We start from the raw sequence: 20,218 nt of genomic DNA on the forward strand, positions 1-20,218 counted from the left end.
CGGCGCCTCTCCGCTCCGCACCTGCAGCCCCTCCTTCCTCCCGCCGGTGCCGGGTGGGGGAGGACGGGCGCCCGCGGCCTCCTCGGTTTCCCGGTCCGGGTCTCTTGGCTTGCCTCTCCCCTGCCCACGAGGCCATCCACGCCTCTCTTCCCTCCTTCCCCTCCGTGACCTCTGGCCTCCCATTCATTCCTTCCTCGTCTTCCTCTTTTCTCCCTCCCCGCTCGGGCCCTCTCCCACACTCCACCCGCCGTGCGGCCCCCCGCTGCGTTCTCGGGGTGTCTTTAGAGCATCCGTGGAAGTTGAGGGCCTGGATCGTGGCTCCGCGAGTCGCGCCCGAGAGCGCAGCCTGAGCTGCTGGCTGGAGAGAGGAAGATGTCTGTGCTCAGGCGGATGATGCGGGTTTCCAATCGCTTCCTCCTCGTCTTCATCTTCATCTTCTCGCTCTCCTCCTCTTGCCTCTACTTCATCTATGTGGCTCCGGGCATCGGTAAGCACCGGACTGGGACACACCCTCAACCTCCCCGGGTCGCCATAAATTTGGGGTGCCTGGGTGGTTGCTTCTGGGGTTTGCCAATGGGGCTCAGCGGTGGGGGGGGGTTCGGAGAAAGCAAGCATGTTATTTGAATTGTTATCTCAGACCTGTCAAGTGATCTGCTTTAGGGATTGGCTTGGATCTGAGTTTTGTTCATGGATGCGTATTTTCGAACTTAAAGAATGTTATTAAGTGGATGTAGTAAGATAAGGTATGATGGCCTGCAGCGCTTCCTTGAGTATTTCATCACTACTTCATCCATTTGATTGCCTGTCTTTCTTAAGCTTCAGTGGAGGGTTCAGTTGGGGTTTTTATTCAGGCAACTGCAGGTATCTGATAATCCGTGGTGAAAATACAATGGAGAGACCGCAGCATGGGATGCAATTGAGGTCGAGAGTGTATATGTACTCTAGCGTTCTAGGTCACAGGTTTAGAATGGGGTCAGTGAACATTTGTGCCAGACTTGAGGAATTTTCAGGGGCTGAGTTGGCCTGTAAAGGCAGGGTGGTCCCATCAGCTAGCTGGCTTGGGTCTGTTTTTTCAAGGGCAGGTTAACTCAGCTGCCTATTAGGGTGCCTTCTGTGATTAACGCAATTGTGCAAAGCAGTGTGTAGTTTCAGATTTTTAACCTTCTCTTGACCACTGCAGGCCTTTGGTTCAAAGTGCATTTCTATCTAGTGTGCTTGAATTGGTTTCCTTATTAAATATTCTACTTTCTTTCCCTTCAGTCTCTTGATTGACAGGAAGACAATGTAGCATTCTAATGAATGAAACATAGGAAACCATACCAGCATTAAAGTACATCATAGTTCTGAGGGTGTGCTGAACTTCCCTGGGTATGCTGCATTTAAGGTGCCACTTCCTGTTCAAACACTAGTAGTCTTTTGAGCTAATGATTCTCCTCTGAGTTAGCTAAAAATGTAATGCTTTTAGTGAAAATAGATGCAGAAATTTGAGATAGAATTCTGATGGGCAGGTTGTCTTGATTGTAGTAGATGGTTGTAATGAATTGCTGTGGAGAAGTCTTAATCACACTGCTTCATTTATTTCTTTTTCTTCACACTCCTCCACCTCCCCCCAGCCTTTTTTTGGTGGTGCTTGGCTTTGGCTTAAACCACATCTCATTCTACACTTCTTTTCTTTGTTATTTTTCAGGTATGTATATCTCTTTCTGCATCTATCTCTATCTCTGTCTTTCTGTATTTCTCTTTTAAGGAGGGATTGCTGGGGCTCACCTTAGACACTTCAGTCCACAAATTGTTCTCACCTTAGTATGTAATTCGAACACTTGGGAGAATGAGATATGAAGATCTTAAGTTGTTCCAGGGCTACATAGTAAAACCCTGTCTCAACAAAACACAGCAGGACATATTTATTAATCCAACCATGTCAGCTACTTGATAAATGTCAGGTATATTCTGTTTTTCTTTTCATGTTTTGTCATTTTGGGAGTCATAAATTTGTCATTTTGGGAGTTTTATAAATTTGTAGCTTTTTTTTTTTTTGATATCTTTAGTTGATGTTTATTTTACCAGACATTTGACTTTGGAAGATTCTGGAGAATTTTTTTTTTTCTTTTTGCACTTAGATGAAAAAAAAAACTTTTTCTTTTTTCTTTCCTTGTTTGTTTTGTGGTGCTAGGGATTGAACCCAAGGACACATGTATGAAAGGCAAGCCCACTACTATCGAACTATATACCTAAGCTCCCTTACTCCCTTACTTTGCATTTTGAGTAATGTGTTAAGTATTATGTTATTTAGAAAGTTAAATCAGAATTCCAGTGTTTTACTTGATAGTAATTTTTTTTTGGGTAATGCCCCAAAAAAATAATTGGAAAATTTTTTTTTTTGGGTCCGGTCGTGGGGCCTGAACTCTGGGCCTGGACGCTGTCCCTCAGCTCTTCAGCTCAAGGCTAGCACTCTACTACTTAAGCCACAGTGCCACTTATGGCTTTTTTCTTTTTGCTTATGTGGTGCTGAGGAATCGAACCCAGGGCCTCAGGCATGTACAAGGCAAGTGCTCTACCACTGAGCCACCTTCCCAGCCCTATTTGTAGATTCTTAAGGGTCAATCCGTGTGGATTTTTCTTAGGTGATTAATGTCACCTCAATAGGTTACACCATTGACAACTGAAATGTGTGTCAGATCAGGAGGGAGAGAGTCCGGGACGCACATGACAAACATGTCTGGAAATGTAGGGAAATATAATTGGTTGACATCTATCAAGAATTTTGATGTAAAAGTACTTGTACACAGTATACATTTTAGTCATCATAAAATTTTCCTTGTAGTAATTTAGGCTATAATATAAAACATTCCAAGAACAGTCTCTGTACAGCTAATGATACTGTAAGAAATCTGTGATGAAATAATGTAGACATAGAAACATAGAACTTTTTTTTTTTTTTGCTGCCAAAAAGATGATAGTTTTCACTGTCTTCAGATGTTGCCCAGCATTTCCTGGGCTATTTGAGCCTTAATCTACAATGAGTTTCCTAGAACTCAGAGCTATTTACTTTAACATTTTTTTGCCTGGAGTGTTGAACTCAGAGCCTCACACATGCTAAACAAGTCTGTACCTTTTGAGTTGTCCTGCTCTCCAATACAATTGGCTTTAGCTTCTTTTTACTACACTGTGGTCTTGCTACCATTGTTCCTGCATAGCTGGGATTCCTGCTGTGAGCTAACATGCCTGGTTTGTATTCTGAGATAGGGTCTTACCAACATTTTGCCCTGCATGACCTTGAACCTCAGTTCTCCCATATCCTCCCTAGAATTTAGGATTACAAGAAGGAGCCACTGTGTCTGGCCCATATTTTTCCTTAAAATTTCTAGTTCGTGTTGGAAACACAGGGTAGTCTGAGGGAAACTGGTGGCAGGCAACCTCCCTTGGCTCTACTTTGGGAAGTTGATGGATGTACCGCAGTAACCCACACAGCAGAATGGGAGCCACGATATCTTCTGTGTGCCATTGTACTTGGCTGCAAAGAGATGAGCACAAGTTCCCTTTAAACTTTTGAGCTGGTTGCATTCAATAGAAAGCCATTTTCCATATAGCAACTTTTAGTCTAATGTCATTTTTTCCCCTGTGGTATCAAAGGAAATGAGCTGACTTACAAATTGCTTCAGCAAATACAAATGGAGCCCCCAAGAGAAGGTGCACACTGAGACAAGGACACAGGGATGTGTAAGACACGGTGGTTGGTGGGGATGAACTCCACAAAGAGCAGTCCTTATAAAGTCTATGCTGCCGACTGTAGGCCGGTTAAAGATTCCCACAGAAGCTGGAGTTGGGAGTGGGCAACAGTTAGGGTTTATCTAGACTGAGCAAAGGGATTCTGGTCTAAGGGAGCAAATTGAACAAAGCTTCTAGAAAATAGCAGTCCTGTGGTTCTGTGGGTATGGGGTGCCATGGACTAATTGGGAAGTGTGACTCAGTGGCCTAGCCTAAAGAACATCACAGGTACCCTGAAGCTCTTGTCATAGAGAATGGCTCCGCTCATCCAGCCTTGTCTAAGCTGTCTGTGATTAAGAAGGAAATGGATGTACCTCTAAGCAGTAGGGCAGTATCACGGGGATGGAGGATTAGGGTCAAAGACTAGCCCCAGGGATCAGGGATTTCCCTGTTGTTTGACTCAGTGGAGTCTTTGACCTTCTCTTGATACACTGAAGTTGGGTAGAGGTGGAATCTGGTCAGGCTACTTTGCTCTGAATCTCTGTGAGCTCCCTTTGGAGTATTAACTAATAACCTGACTAAGTGCTTGGTTCTTTAGGTCTCCAAGTGGTTTGTGTCCATTGGCCCTGGTGGAGTTGGTAGTGGGGGGTGGGTGGAGTATGGGTGGGACTTGTGTAGAAGCATGTATCCTGGGATAGGAGGCTTGGTAAGGTTGGTGCTCAATGCACCACACTAGGCATTTCATTTTGGTTTTTCTCTGTGTTACCTCATTAGACAGTAACTTGCCCTTTAGCCTGCATTTTGCTGCCCATTTGCCTCTTGGGCCTGGCTGGGGGAGCCTAGCTGTGTTCTTTCCCTATGGTACAATCTGCTTTGAGTTGCAAAGGTCCTTGTGATTTGTTTTTCCTTCTCAAGTGCTCTAATCTGTGTGGTTATAGGCTGGAGTTCTTCTGATTTGGGCCATGGTATTGATTATCTTTTTCCCTCTGAGCCTTTTTACTGACAATGTGTCTGGTGCTGCTGCTGTTTTTTTTTTTTCCTTCTTGTATCAGGAAACAGCAGACGTTTTGCCAAGGTTCATGATGCATTTCTTTGTTTTAGAATAATCCTGGCCTGAACATGTAGAGGCATAGGAAAACAGGTAAGAAGTTGTTGCAGTATCCCAGAGATCCAGAGCAAAGTTGATAGTTGCCTCAGGTCAGATCAAGGAGTTAACAGGATGGTAGAGGGAACAGCTGTAAGGTGGTGCTCAGATTCTAACTTCACTATCAAGGTAATAAATAATAGGAATGTGGAATGGTAGGTACTTTTTTTGTTGTTGGTCATGGGGCTTGAACTCAGGGCTTAGATGCTGTCCCTGAGCCTCTTTGTGCTCAAGGATAGCACTCTACCACTTGAGCCACAGCGCCACTTCTGGTTTTTGGCTGGTTAATTAAGAGTATCACTGGGTCTTTTGTGCCCAGGCTGGCTTTGAATCAAGATACTTAGATCTCAGCCTCCTGAGTAGTTAGGATTACAGACATGAGCCACCAGTGCCTGACTATAGGTACATGTTTTGAGGGAACTATTTGGGTTTCAGAAAAACTGAATTAATGCTTGAGGGCCATCCAGAAAGAATTTTTCAGTAGATAGATGGAGGCCAAGAGAAGGATTTGGATGTCTTCGGCAGAGGTGAAAGACACTTACCTATCTCTCCTCTAGCTAGTAAATTGTGCTGCAAATGGAAGTACTCATCAAGTCTGCACTCTTAAACTTGGAAAACTAGGGGTGAAGTCATATAGAGAAGACTCTGGAAAACTAGGGGTGAAGTCATATAGAGGAGACTCAAGGGTAGTTTGGAAATGTCTCAGGAGGTTCTGCTGCCCCTTCACTCCTCTGCCTTGTTACAAGAGAGTCTGAAGGATCCGTCCTCACTTAAGCTGGTGGCAGGCTCTCTTAGAGATGGTCTCACACAGCTGAATTGCATTTCTTCAGAAGCACTGCAGCTTAGCCCTTTACCATCAGTTTTTTTGGGGGGGAGGGGCTTGAACTGGGCCTGGGCACTGCCCCTGAGCTCTTCAGCTCAAGGCAAGTGCTCTATTACTTGGGCCATAGCACCACTCCCAGTTTTCTGGTGGTTTATTGGAGAAGAGTCTCACAGACTTTCCTGCCGGGGCTGGCTTTGAACCATGACCCTCAGATCTCAGCCTCCTGAGTAGCTAGGATTATAGGCATGAGCCACTGGAGCCTGGCTACCGTCAGTTTTAATTCATCTTAAATCCCCTGTGGCTTTATAGGAGATTGGGTAGGTCATAGATAGATTGAAATCTGGAAGTGCTAAATATTATTCTGTATATTAGTCTTTTGTGAATAAATTAAAAATTTACTAAATATTAAGGCAGAATGAAGTAGTGATATGTATTCTATAGCATAAAAATAGCCATGTCTATGGATTCTTGTGAAAGAGACACCCTTAACCTAGGATTATAGTCTTTGTCTGTAATAGGTATTCTAAATGCTATTTGGAATTTGGTTGCTTCTTCCCCCTCCCCCCGCCCAGCTTTTGGTGCTGGTACTGGGGTTTGAACTTAGGGCCTGGAAGCTGTCCCTTAGCTTTTCTGTTCAAGGAGAGTGCTCTATCACTTGACCCACAGATCCACTTCCAGCTTTTTTGATGATTAGTTGGAGATAAGAATCTCATAGACATTTTCCAGGCTGGCATTGAACTTTGGTTCTCAGCTCTCAGCCTCCTGAGTAGCTATAATTACAGGTATGAGCCACTGGTGTCCAGTTATCATTTTTCTTTTGAGGCAGTGCTGTACATTAATTTCTTAACTCAGCCAAGTATTTTTTGGTGGTTTTAAAATATGCTTTAAGGTTTCTAACATTTAAATACGCATATTTCCTAGGTCTTATTCCTAAAGATCCCAAATATTGATCATTTTTAGCACACAAGCCATCCTGTGAAAAGCTTGTTTACTGTAAGATGCTCTGGACTCTTAACCCTTGTGTCCTGGTGGTTCCAGAAGTGACTGCTGCTTTCCCCTCACAGTCTTGTGTTTGCTTCTCTGTACGAGGGCCTAGGCCATGAGAACCTTGGACATAGCAACTTTGATGTCTCTGGTGTCAAAGCCATTGGCAAAAAAGCCTTAGGATCAAACTCCCAAAGATTGGTCTCTGCTTTATCTATCATTGGAATACCACAGTCAGCAGAGCTAGCTTTTGGATGAAAAAAGAGGAAAGGAAGACTGTCATATGCCCTGCCTTTATCCTCCATGTTGTTAGAATAGCTGATCTTTGCAAAAGATTAGCTCTCTTGTGCCCAAGTTAAAGGACATGTTATTTTGGCCTGGAAATCTGAGGCTGTGTGGGGGGCATAGGAAGTTTCTTAAGGTTGAAGAAATGAGTATCATGTAGAAAAGGCAGAACTTTGGATAACCTTGGTGGTGAGACTAATGATGAGACGGATTGTGGGTATGCAGGGTAATGGATACCCATGCACCTGTGTACACACATACACATACGTAAGTGACTGATTGACTAGAAATCATTAAGTGGCCTTTATGTGGGTTTTTTCCTTCCCTTCCCTTTTTAAAGAATTAATGTGGATGAATTCCTTACCATTTCATATACATGATGCCTCTCTCCTTCTCCCCTGTCCCCGTTGGGGATAGAGAGGGTGCTTTGCTTGGCAGGGGCCACAGTCCTCTGTCCTTAACTTAAACTGCATATGTGTACTGTGTTGACCTTGTACTCTGGCGGCCAAACCTGTGCCACCTGGCTGGTTCCTGTCATGGACTTTGTGTTTCCTTTTTCCGTTTAAGCCTTTCATATTTGTCTTAAGGGAAGATGTAAAGGTGGGAATAGCTTCCCCACCTAAGCAGGACAGCCTGTCCTTGTTTCTTCTTTTCTCAGTTTTCTTATGCCGGTCCTAGGGCTTGAACTCCGGATCTGGTGCTCAAGGCTAGTATTTCACCACTTAAGCCACAGCTCAACTTCTGGCTTTTTGGTAATTTATTGGAGATAAGTGGCTTAGGGACTTTCCTGCCAGGACTAGCTTCAAACCGAGATCCACAGATCTCAGCCTCCTGGGTAGCTAGGATTATAGGTATGAGCCACCATGCCCGCTTCCTTATTTCTCCTTTAGTCTTATTTTTACTTCTCCCTTCACCTCTATTTCTTTTAATTCCTGTCCCTTTGATACTTTTTCTTTTTTTTCTTTTTTTGCCCATCCTAGGGCTTGAACTCAGGGCACTGTCCCTGCGCTTCTTTTGCTCAAGGCTAGCACTCTACCATTTGAACCACAGCTCCACTTCTGGCTTTTTCTGCTCATGTGGTACTGAGGAATCGAACCCAGGGCCTCATGCATGCACGGCAAGCACTCTACCACTGAGCCACCTTCCCAGCCCCCCTCTGATTCTTTTTAATTTTTTACAGGTTATGGTAATTTAATATTTCAGAGACTTGCTTTTTGTTAAGATCATAGCAAAGACAATAGTATTCAAGAAATATTGTGATTCAAATTGAAGATCCAGTCAATTGAAAGTTGAAACTAAATTGTCTGAGGATACTTAGGTGCCATTAACATATCTTTGAATAATGAAGCGTTTCCTCCAATTACAATTAGACACTTTTACCTCATGCTTTGGTCTCACCTGAGGGTTTCAGGTCGTGTCTCAGTCTTACTCATTTAGAATAGTATATCTAATCCTATATTGGGACAGTTTGACTTGTTATGCTTCATAGGTCGGACTGCAGTGGGCATACTTGCTTTTCGGTGATAGCAGAATTTGGTAGTTTGTCTTAAGTCTCAGCAAAACCCTACTTAGCTGAAACAGTTTAAGGGATGTTAGGCTATGTCACTAATTTATGGTGACATAAACTGTAATTAACCATTTCTTCTCTTCCAAAAGTATAAATAATAGGGCATTTGGCTTATTTGTTTAGGTTTAGGACTAATCTATTTAATAAGTTTTTGTTTTGCCAAATTACATTGTTCTTCACTAAAGATGTTAAAGATGTGTAGGTAGGCTGTGTGTAGCTTAGAAAGCCATATACAGGACACTATAATAATATAAGTTAAGTTAATATGGACAGGATATTGTTTTGTTGTTACAAATGTCATTAGTTATGCCTGACAATTCCAAAGGAATAGTTTTCAAATATGTATTTGCTTAAGCCTTATTTAAGTTTTAATAAGCCTTTTTTTCTGGAAGTATCACCACTTTGTGTGTGTGTGTGTGTATGTGTGTGTGTGTTTATGTATGTGTGTGTTTGTACTGGTTCTGGGGTTTGAAATCACATCCTGGATACTGTCCCTGAGTTTTTTGCTCAAGACTAGTGCTCTGCCACTTAAGCCACAGCTTGACTTCCTGCGTGTGTGTGTGTGTGTGTGTGTGTTTAATTGGAGATAAGAGTCTTAGGGATTTTTAGACCCCACCTGGCTTTAAAGCATGATGCCCAGATCGCAGTGTTCTGACTAGATAGGATTACAGGTGTGAACCATTGGTTGGTACCAGGCCAGATATTCTATTATTTTAAATATTTTTTATTAGCATTTATTAGTTCTACCAGGGGTTGGTGTTTGTTGTGACATTTTTTTTTTTTTGTCAGTTGTGAGGCTTGAACTCTGGGCCTGGGCGCTGTCCCCGAGTTCTTCAGGTCAAGGCTAGAGCTCTACCACTTGAGCCACAGCGCCACTTCTGGCTTTCTCTGTATATCAAACTGAGGAATCAAACCCAGGGCTTCATGCATGCTAGGCAAGCACTCTACCACTAGGCCATATTCCCAGCCCTGTTGTGACATATGTACAATGTGTCTGGATCAAACTTATTTCTCTCTTTCTCTTTCCGTCTCTCTCTTTCTCTCTCCCTTTTTGCCTTCCCTTCCCCTTCTCCTTATTCTTCTCTTTCTCCTTCCCCTTCTTAAAACATTTTCAACAGAGTTCATTCTTCTGTAGTCGTATGTGCATATTTCATCCACATTCACTTCCATTTACCCTCTGTACTGGCCTGTCTTCACCCCATCATAGCCTGTCTTGTTATTTTCTTTTGATTCTTTTTTATGTTCTAAATTGTACAGAGGAGTTTCATAAAGGTAATTCTCATGTGCATGTATGATCATTTAGTCCGATTAACCTCATGTGTTGTATTTTCTTTTTTATGTTTTCTTTTTGGTTAGTATATGTTAACTATCAGATGAATGGGTTTTGATGTAACATTTTCATGTATGCATGTTGTAGAACTTGATTACATGTATCCTGTTCACTGCTCTGATTTAACACCCCCCCCCCCAGCTGCACTGGACCCCATCTTCCTCCCTAGGAGTCCGTTTACACATTTAGGACTTTCAGTAGAGATTATGATTCTAGTTCTGATTCATTTTTAGCATAGACTCCATATAATTCTACTATGTATTTCCAAATGATGAAGAAAAAATTTAATGCTTGATGCCTTTAATTTTCTACATAGGTCATATTGTATCATTTAATCCTTCATAAAACTAATCTTACTCTTTGAAAACCAGAAAAACTTGTTTTAAGATTGAGGTAACAGTCTTATCAGGAGGATTTTTTTAAAATCCAGATTGTGTGCGAGAACCAGTGTCATATGCTCTTTTGTGAGTGCAGTGACTGTAAATGTGCTATTTAGTGTTCTTAATTATTAGATACAATGTATATCATTTAACAAGATTAGTAAAAGTTCTTGAAGAGAACAGCATTATAGATTACCTAATGGAAATAATTTCAAAATAACATTTCTTGGCATTTGGTTAGAAAAGCCTTATGATGCCTACAGTGTTGTCTAAAGAGCTAGATGAGGCCAGTTGCTATAACAAGATATCTGGATTGAAATACTCTGTTATTTTTATATATTTGAGGCTGGCTAATGTTACTGTGATTTTCCTGAAACCATGTTGCATAGATTGTCCTGATAATTCTGTTTAACAAGTGCTGATACCGGTGTGGCCCAGGAGGACGCCTTGAGCCCAAGAGTTTGAGGCCAGCTTGGGTGACATAGTGGGGCCACATCTGTTAAAAATGGGGGAAACCTTTTGACTTTTCAATTCAGTGAAATTTCCAATTTGAATCATAGGAATCAAGAGAAATTGAACTTTTCATTTCAATCAAGAGACGGAAGGTGAATTATCAGGTACCTTGTTTACTGATTTGAAAATAAGCTGTGGGTTTGGCAGTCTTTGAATTTCATTCCTCATCCAAGTGTCCCTTTTCTTGCTTCTTGTTTTAGATCATTTTCCTTTCGTGAGTAAACTGAAATTTGAAAACATAAGGAAATTGGGTATGGTTGAAAGAGAGCACATATAGCTCTCATAGCTCTCACTGTATGGATAGAGATTTGCTTCACATTCATCTTGTGGGCTATAAAATGATTTTACCCCACCCTCTTCCCCTCCGAGATTGAGGCTCAAACTCATTATCTGGTCCTTTTGCTCACTGGCTGGTGCTCTACCACCCCAGCTATGCCTCCAACCCCAAAGCCACTAATTTTTTTTTAAAGTTCATGTTTCCTGGGCATGTTTGTTTATATTTAGATCTTTGAGTATGTATTATTGCGTTTCCTGATGTAGATTTTTAGAAGCAGTTTAATTGCCTGCATTTTCCCTTGTCTGATTCCCTCATTTCCTCCAGGTGCTGATTTTCCCCCCATCCCCCAATGTAGCTCATTAACTCAGTTCCTCTAATAGTTTATGGAAGTTATGCCTTTATTTAGGTGAATGGCTTTGTGACTGAACACTGACAGGATGCACAACTATCTTTGATTAGAGTTTTCATGTTACTACATTTATTAAGTCTACTTTCTAAGTATCAGCTGTTGTTAATCTAGGACTAGTTGCTGTAACAGCACTTCTTGTGTTTTAGGCAATCCTAGATACTTGTGCTCCTGGATTTTGTTCTTTAGAGAAGAATCCACATGGTCCCCTGGTTTCTGGCATTGCTTGGCAATAAGTATATATATGTTGGGTAGACATATTTCTGCCCTAAACATTTTTTTTTTGGGTCCGGTCATGGGGTCTGAACTCTGGGCCTGAGCGCTGTCTCTCAGCTCTTCAGCTCAAGGCTAGCACTCTAGCACTTGAGCCACAGCGCCACTTGCGGCTTTTTGCTTTTTGCTTATGTGGTGCTGAGGAATCGAACCCAGGGCCTCATACATGCAAGGCAAGTGCTCTGCCACTGAGCCACCTTCCCAGCCCCTAAACATTTTTATTATAAGGTATTAGAACCACGATTTTCATTAAAAAGTGTTTTTTTATCACTATTTAAATACAGATAATCTCCAAAGTTTATTTAAAACTGTTTTAACTGTAGTGTGGAAGTGATACAGAGATCTGTAAAGAATTTCCTGTTAATATTTAGTATCTACCTTGGCAAAATTTGAGCTGTTGGTTAAGATTTGAAATAAATCTCTACTGCATGTGAACATTGCATTTGTTAGTTGCTAGGCAAAGTGAGACACTGGACACAAAATTCTTTCATTCTCTTTATTTGTTAATAAGACATGAATAGATTGATAATGGTTTGCACAAAAGATTTTCCTAAGCCTTCTACCTAGTTTTGCATTACTGTCACCATGCTACGATACTTTTTAAATAGTGCTTCAATATAACAAGAATTATTGGTTTAATAGATTGACATGGCCTCAATGTTTCTATTTTTGTTTTTAAACCAAGCAGTGCTTTTTCCCTAAACAGCATGAACAATATTTGATACCCGATTTGGCCTAATCTTGGAGTTACAACACTATTATTGGAAATAATATTTTCTTTCAAGTTTGGAGGTATAATTTCTGGGGATTTACCAAGCATTGTTCTAAGTGTAGAAAGAAGATAAATTTTCAGCATGGGTGTTGGTGGCTTACTATTACAATCCTACCTACTTAGAAGACTGAGGATAATCATCATTCTAGGCCAGACTGACAGAAAAGTCCAAGAGACTTCATCTCCAAATCACCACTAAAAAGCCAGGCTGGAATCGTGGATCAAATAGAGTGCAAACAAGATAATTTTTTTCAGCATCTGAAACAGATATCTAGGTTATTATGAATTCCTAGAAACTCAGAGATACTTGATAGAATATACTTGCAGGAGTATAGACTATAGCAATATTTTGCTTTTTTAAAGTATTATTTCCTTACATGATCTCTAGATAACATGGAAAACTATTTTATCTTCTGTAACCTTTAAGTGTGCCTTCTAGCTAGCCTCTTCCTCCCCATATTAGTTGAAACCTGAAGATTTTTCTTTTTCTTTGTCTTTCCCTTTCTTCTACCTCTTTGATCTATTGTGTCACCCAAATTGTTTCCCCTCAGGTCTTGATTGAATCTGAGTTTTTAATTCCACCTGTATAACTTGCTTCTGAGTTTGCTTTTTCCTCTGGTCTTATCGTCATCCATGGTGTTATTAGTGTTCTAAAACTTGATAAGACCTTACCACACAACGAGTGGCTTAGAATGGTAGAAATTTATGTCATTATAGTTCTGGATGCTAGAAGTCTGAAATTAAGATATGGGTAGGACACATTCTGTTGTGGCTTTGGGTCTGTTGGTGATAGCCACAGCACTGTAGTTTCTGTCTCCGTCCTCACTTCTGTGTACATGTGTATGAGAAATCTCCCTCTTTTCTTTTGTAAGAGCAATTACCATTGGATTTAGGGCCCACTCAGATAACCCCCAAATGAGCTCTTCATCTCAAGATCCTTAATTTAATTACATATACCAGAATCTGACTCAGGACATGAAAAGATCCTAGGAGTTAGGATATAGAAATATCTTTGGAGGGAGGGGGACCCCATTCTACTGGAGGTGGCTGTAAGAACCTGATGAAAAGTATATGTTCATTTACACATGTTTCTAGTTTTCATGTGATCAGTGCCTGACTGAAGTTGCTACTTAGGAAATGTTAATTCATCTCCTTTATAGAAACCTGTGCTGTTCAACAAGTACGCCCCTGGATGACTGCAGCAGGTTCTGTGTTTCATTCCAGTTTACCCCACTACCATCAGGAAATCTTTACTGTGTGTGCCAGTCCCCTGGGTGTTTACACAGCTGTGTTCTGCTCCCCCTGCTCTTCCTCATGTGAACCCCACAGCCATGTGGACCTTCATTGTCTGGCTCTCTGTCCCCCATCCATGCTATCTCTTCTTCCTTTCTGTTTTTTTTTTTTTTTTTTAACCATCCACATACTGGCATATGCTAGCTTGTTTTTCCATTACTGCCAAACAACTCAGGTTGTCGATCATCTCCTGGATCTACTTTTCACCTGTTTCCTTCAGAGCCTCCACTTGCTCTGCCTTCCTTTTTCTTCCTTTAGTGCTGGAAATCATTCAGTTCTTTCTGCTGGCTTCTTTTACTCAGTCTGTTGGCATATGTTCAGGCCCAGCCTCTTCCTGAGAACGTTTGTGTGATCTTACTGGTTTCCTTTTCAGAAACTTACTGCTTTAACTTTGTTATTTCTCCAGCTTTTTAGTATTTTTGATTTGCTTCTGAAAGAAACTGCTGTCTTAGAGGTTAGTTTTTCCTAATGTGTTGTGGAGGGCCTCAAAGGAATGATGGTAGAGAGTACATCACAGCTAGACTTAACCACTCCTGGCTTATATGTGGCATTGGGCAGGTTACTTAACTCTATGTCTCTGTTTTTCTGAAATGGGAAGAACAGGACCTACCTAAGAGAGTTGCATGTGATTAAATAAATTTGTACAGATAAAGCATATCTCTGAGCTAAGGATTCCTGGCAAATAGTATATGCTGGGTGTTAGTTGTTGATGTTTAATTCTTTCTCCTTAACCATTGTGGTATTAGACCTGTTCAATCTTTTCTCTTTTTAGCTTGTAGCTTCTTCACTGTGTTCAAGCTAAGAATGATCTATTGATCATTGATTTGGGGCCTTCTGTTTGTGGTCTGCATGCATTGTATCTTGATTTTAGGTTATTTTTCCTGTAATTCACCACCGTAGTTCCAACTTTCACTTAATATGAGTGTCTCTCCTAATTGTCTTTCTAGCCCATTTTTTTTTCTTAGCTCCAGGCCTACATCTCTATAACTGCATTTCTGTATTTAAACACATTTGTAACCAGGGAAAGGTGCTGTTTGTCACAGCACCTGGATATTGAGTCCTTCAAAGCCCAGGAAACATTTTTAGGTTCTTGCAGACTGGTGCATCCTTCTCATCCTGACTACTCCTGTCAGTGACTGTAGCCAGAAGGGGGAAAGGTGGAGACAGATTTATAGCAGATCTGTTCCTTAATTTTCTTTGGCAAAAAATGGGGCAAGTTCATAAATCTTTTCTTATAAGCTCTGAGATAGAATGTCTAGAAGCTTTCATAAACTTATTTTATTTCAAGTATTTTCCCCTCTTTGGTTCCTTTTTGAAAAGAAGTGTTTTTTTTTAAGTCTCCTATCCCCTGAAAACTAACATAGTACATATGTTAGAGGCAGATAGCAAATGGATGAAATTAAAGAACACGCAGCATGGTATTAATTAGCCCTGTGCTTTAGTATATTTTTCAGATTGTCTCTAGACTCAAGGGCAAGATTGAAAAAGACTTCCTTACTTATGTTCTGAATTGTAGGGCCTACAAAGGGAGGTTGTACATGATAGTCAGCAAGAATTTATCTGACCATAGGCTGATGTAGTTTCAGGGTGTTTTGAAAGTCCAGCACAACCTTTCTCATGCTGGTGTGCTTGGTGTGACTTTTGTAAAACGTTGACATATCACTGTGGCCCTAACACTGTGTCATTCTGTATCCAAACACATCTTCATTTTCTATTGGGTTTTGATCTTTAGGGATTAAACCTATGAGGACAATGAGGCTGAGGAATGTAACTTACATGACAGTAAATGATTTTAATAAACGATTTTCCATTGAAGAGCTTGTTTCTAGCTTTGTTTTTTTCTCTCCATGTACTGAATACTAAATTCACTTTTGGCAAGTAATTCGCCTTTGTCACAGGTGCCATCAGTAAAATTTTTCTAGTAGTTTTGTTAGAAACAAACTTTCTCTAGCTATTTTTATTATATAACTGGATACTACATGATTTAAAAAATAAATTTCCAAAATGTACAGAGCACTTATACTCTTACCTAATCTTTTAGCCCGGGCCAACATCACTTACAGAAGTCTAGGTTTATTATTTTTATCCCTTTGTTTATGTTAGCATAGAACAAACAATTACAATATTGGTAGCAGATTTTATAGCTCACTTTGGAATTAAGTAATCCAAGGTGCTGTCAACCAGTTGGGTTTGATAATCTGTTTAATGTCTCTTCTCTTTTACATTTTAGATGATTTTACATCTTGGTATAGGTAGAATTGTTAGTGTTAGTTTGGCTTTTTAAAAATTGAATTTAAATTAAACAATTTAACTATTTAAAACATATAACTTAAAAATTGTGTAGTTGTACAAAGGGGTTTCAACTCAACATGTCACTTTTTGTCTTTTGTTGAAACATTTTTATACATTTTTAGTTCTTATTATTTTAAGCTGTTTCTTTGCCTCTTCATTCTTTTAACAGCCATTCAAGTAAAAGAAGATTTTTTTGTAGTGTTGTAATACCTTATAATACACTCAAGCCTAAACAAGTTAAATCTAATTATAGGACTGCTTTCTAGAAAGCATGTAGACATACTGTTAAAAATGACTGAGGCAAAGCTCACATGAAACCTGCTCATCTGTTCTTCTGTCTTTCATGGGTTGAAAATGAAAAGTTATTTTATTTTTTCCTACGGTTATATTTAGCACTCTGCTCACTTACACTGTAAGTGTAAGTATATATAAAAATGACATTAAGGAGTAGTAGATAGCATATTCTGCTCATCTCTTTACTAGAGATAAGGAAGTATGAATAGGGCCCAGAAAATTAGTTGCTATTCCTAGCTATTGGATTTTTTTTCCTCTTTTTATATTTTGACTCTCATTACTGTGCTCAGTGACAACTTTCCTTAACATTGATAGTCATTAACTGAACTTTGCTGTTCTTGGCTTTCCCATGAGCGTGAGCTTCTTGACTGAATGGAGTTTTGGCTTTTGTGGCTTTGTGCTTAGGCAGTACAGAGGGGGAAAGGCTTTAGAGAACATCTGGTGTAGTTCTACCTTTTTAAAATGAAGAAATTGGGACCCAAGGGACTGGCCTAAGTCCTGTGCTGCACCGCAGAAGCAGATAAGCAGAGGATCTTCTGAATCTGCTGCTTGCTGGAGCGGGGATTTGGTACTACAGTCAGGGGTTCTGAGCTTTGTCAGTTTCCCAAAAAAGTAAGGGCTTATTTTTAAAGCACTTAGCACCTAGAAATAAGTTAACCAGCCTTAACATGCACATTAATTTTTGACCCTATGTATCTTTATGATTTGGATAAGTAGATTTGTCATTGAAAGGGAGTATAAAAGCTGACATATTAACTCTTAGAAATTACCAAAGTAAAAATTGATTATAGGACATGGTTGCTTCCTCAAACACAGCAAGAATATATAAGATCCATTGCAGGATATTTATCTACAGTAGATACTATGGTGATTTGTGGTATACGTACTGTTAAATAAAACAATCTACGACTGTATAATTTGTGACGAGAAAGTTGACAGTATTAGGAAAAGTGAATTTTAATCTCAGGATTGAGTACTGTTTTGAAAGACTGAATTTATAGACTCTATGGAAGAAAATTATTTAAAGGCAAATGAGTTTGTTATGACTGTTCTGTTCATTTAGTGTCTTGTTTGATAGATATTGCAGTATTTTTTTCCTTTGTATAGTCATTATATTCAATGTATGTATGTGAATATGGAACCAGACAGCTTGTGGAGAATGGAGGGTTGGGTTGGGAGAAATGGAGAACAGTGGAAGGAGTGACATTGATCAAGATGCATTGTACTCATGAAGTATTATGTTGAAGATGCTGGAGGGGATGTGGACAGAAGGGAACCTTACTTCATTGTTGGTGGGAGTGTAAACTTGTTCAACCACTTTGGAAAGCAGTATGGAGGTTCCTCAAAAGACTTCACATAGAGCTCCCCTATGACCCAGCAAGCCCACTTTTGGGCAATTACCCAAATGTTTACAAACAAGACCATACTAAAGCTGCCAGCACAACTATGTTTATTGCAGCATTATTTACTATAGCTAAGATATGGAACCAACCCAGATGCCCCTCAGTAGATGAATGGATCAAGAAAATGTGGTATACATACACAATGGAATTCTATGCCTCCATCTGAAAGAATAACATTGCCCTATTTGTTAGGAAATGGAAAGACTTGGAAAAAATTATATTAAGTGAAGTAAGCCAGGTCCAAAGAAACAAAGGTCCCATGGTTTTCCTTATTTGCAATAACTAGTATATGTCTGAGACAAGCAGAAAAAGTCAGATAAGTTGATGTTAGGTGAAATCAACCCTAAGATATGTATTCAATTTTTTTTCTTTCATGCATTGGTTTCTAACATTTATAAGATTATTTCTTTGTTGCTTTGTATATCCCTCCCCCACAGTATAACTCCTGCTTTCACTGTAAAAAAATGAACTATTATATTGAATTGAAGCTTTTTTGTAAACTACTTAAAGATTTAAAATGATTCATTTCTAGTGTTTTAAAATACCAATTCAGTTTTTATAAATATTAAATTGGAAATAGTTTTCTTATATTTTACTTTTCCTTCAGGCATAGTAATTGTCCAAAGCTAATTGAGTTGGTATGTTTATGGGGTATGTCACTAATTTTGGTTATAATCTTATTAAGAAAAGCTTATTGTGTTGTGACATTCTCCTTGTTCTTTTTCTTTTATAGCCAACACATATCTTTTTATGGTACAAGCTCGAGGTATAATGTTGAGAGAAAATGTAAAAACAATAGGACATATGATCAGGCTGTACACAAATAAAAATGCTACTCTCAACGGGACAGGTAAGATGACTTTCTTCTTAATTATGTTTGCTTTGCTTCTATCCTTATAGTCATAGATGGCAAATGAAATTGCTTGAAGTCTGGTTTGCCAACAAGTAACTCCATGTTAAAGATGAAAGCATCTCCTATCGAGTTTACTTGGTAGACTACATTATTTTGGAAATCAGTTGCTGACATGTATTTTAAGACATATGAATCTCTGATCTTAAGCATCTCTAATATGAAGATATTTAAGTTGATTTTTCAGAATATAAACAAAATACAGAGTAGCTTCTGGTGGGAAGTGATGGGAATACATTGTGTGTGTGTGTATATATATATGCATGGAAATGTCATGATGAAATCCCAACTTGTATAACTCATGTGTGGTTACACACACACACACACACACACACACACACAGAGATAAAAAGAACAGCTTCTTTCCAGTTCACTTACTGTATTTAAGGTAAGAATTAATAGCCGCAGAGAGTGACCTTTTTTGTCTTTTTTGTTGTTTTGTTTTAAATCTTTTAAAAATAGTTTTTTTTTTTGCTGGCCTTGGAGCTTGAACTCAGTACATGGAGCTATTCCTGAGCTTCTTTTGCTAGCACTCTACCACTTGCACCACAGTACCACTTCTTTGTTTTTGTTTGAATAAAATGTCTTACTGTGTAGCCCAGACTGGCCTTTCATTCAAGTTTCCACTGCCTCAAAATCCTGAGTGCTGAGATTCTACACATGTACTGCCATGTCTGGCTCATTTAATCATCTCAATGAATTATTAACCATACTGTTATGTTCATTGTATCCCTAAAATATTTATCCAGTGGTGTCTAGAATGTACTGTTTTAAATTACAAGTCATTCTTGTAATTTAAGTTTTATTTTAATAGATTAATCGTAAGGAAAAGTGTTACAAAATTGCAAATCAGTACAAATGTTCCCTGGAAGTGGAGTTTTCATTAGATTTACATAAGATTAAAATCTAATAGGTCTAGTAGAGGGTTGGCTCAAGTGGGTGTGATTCAGGGAGTGCTAGCCTTGAATCAAAAAGCTAAGCAAGAGGTTGAGAGTCTGAGTTAAAACTCTAGTACTGGCACAAAAAATTTTTAAAAAGATCTCATAGGCCAACCTAGTGTTTTCTGATGGCAAAGTGGTTTGATATGGCAGACTACTAAAGCTCTTCTGTCAAGTTTCCTGCAGTATCTTCTAGACTATTACAGGTGTAACTTGAGAGATCAGTGGGTACATCAGTTTTGGCACCCCGTATATTCTTACTTTATGTAATTAACTTATTCTGTCTCGGTTTTCTGTCTCCCCAATGGAAGGTCTCCAATTCCCAACCATAAGTATTCTTTTTAAAATGAATGTATATGATTCTCTTCGAGAAAGAATTCATGGCAGTAACATGCTGATTTACAATTTAATGTCATACATGCTTGTACAAAACTTGTTGTAATCATCTGTCCACTTATTTAAATTGCCAGAAATCAAAACACTCAATTTCCTTTCATCATTAACCTTAAGTTCTTTTAGAAAAATCTGTCTCAACAGAGCAGACATTTTAATAGTACAATAAAGTCTCACTAAATAGTCTTCTGCATTAATTGTTCTGAATAGTAGGTTAGATGTAGAAGTTTAAA

The 20,218-nt window shown here is 39.4% G+C and overlaps 1 protein-coding gene across 1 annotated transcript in view; it reads left to right on the plus strand.

Annotated features, from left to right (window-relative positions):
- The first annotated feature begins 16 nt into the window (after positions 1 to 16).
- Positions 17 to 20,218, plus strand: part of B4galt6 (UDP-Gal:betaGlcNAc beta 1,4- galactosyltransferase, polypeptide 6) — a 72,943-nt gene continuing 52,741 nt past the window's right edge. The window contains exons 1-2 of the mRNA XM_013014955.1: positions 17 to 487; positions 18,478 to 18,594. Coding sequence (XP_012870409.1) covers positions 373 to 487; positions 18,478 to 18,594 — 232 coding nt within the window. The 5' untranslated portion in view covers positions 17 to 372. The remainder of the gene's footprint in view (positions 488 to 18,477; positions 18,595 to 20,218) is intronic.

Source organism: Dipodomys ordii, unplaced genomic scaffold (assembly GCF_000151885.1).
Source record: "Dipodomys ordii isolate 6190 unplaced genomic scaffold, Dord_2.0 Scaffold25, whole genome shotgun sequence".
Taxonomy (NCBI): Eukaryota; Metazoa; Chordata; class Mammalia; order Rodentia; family Heteromyidae; genus Dipodomys; species Dipodomys ordii.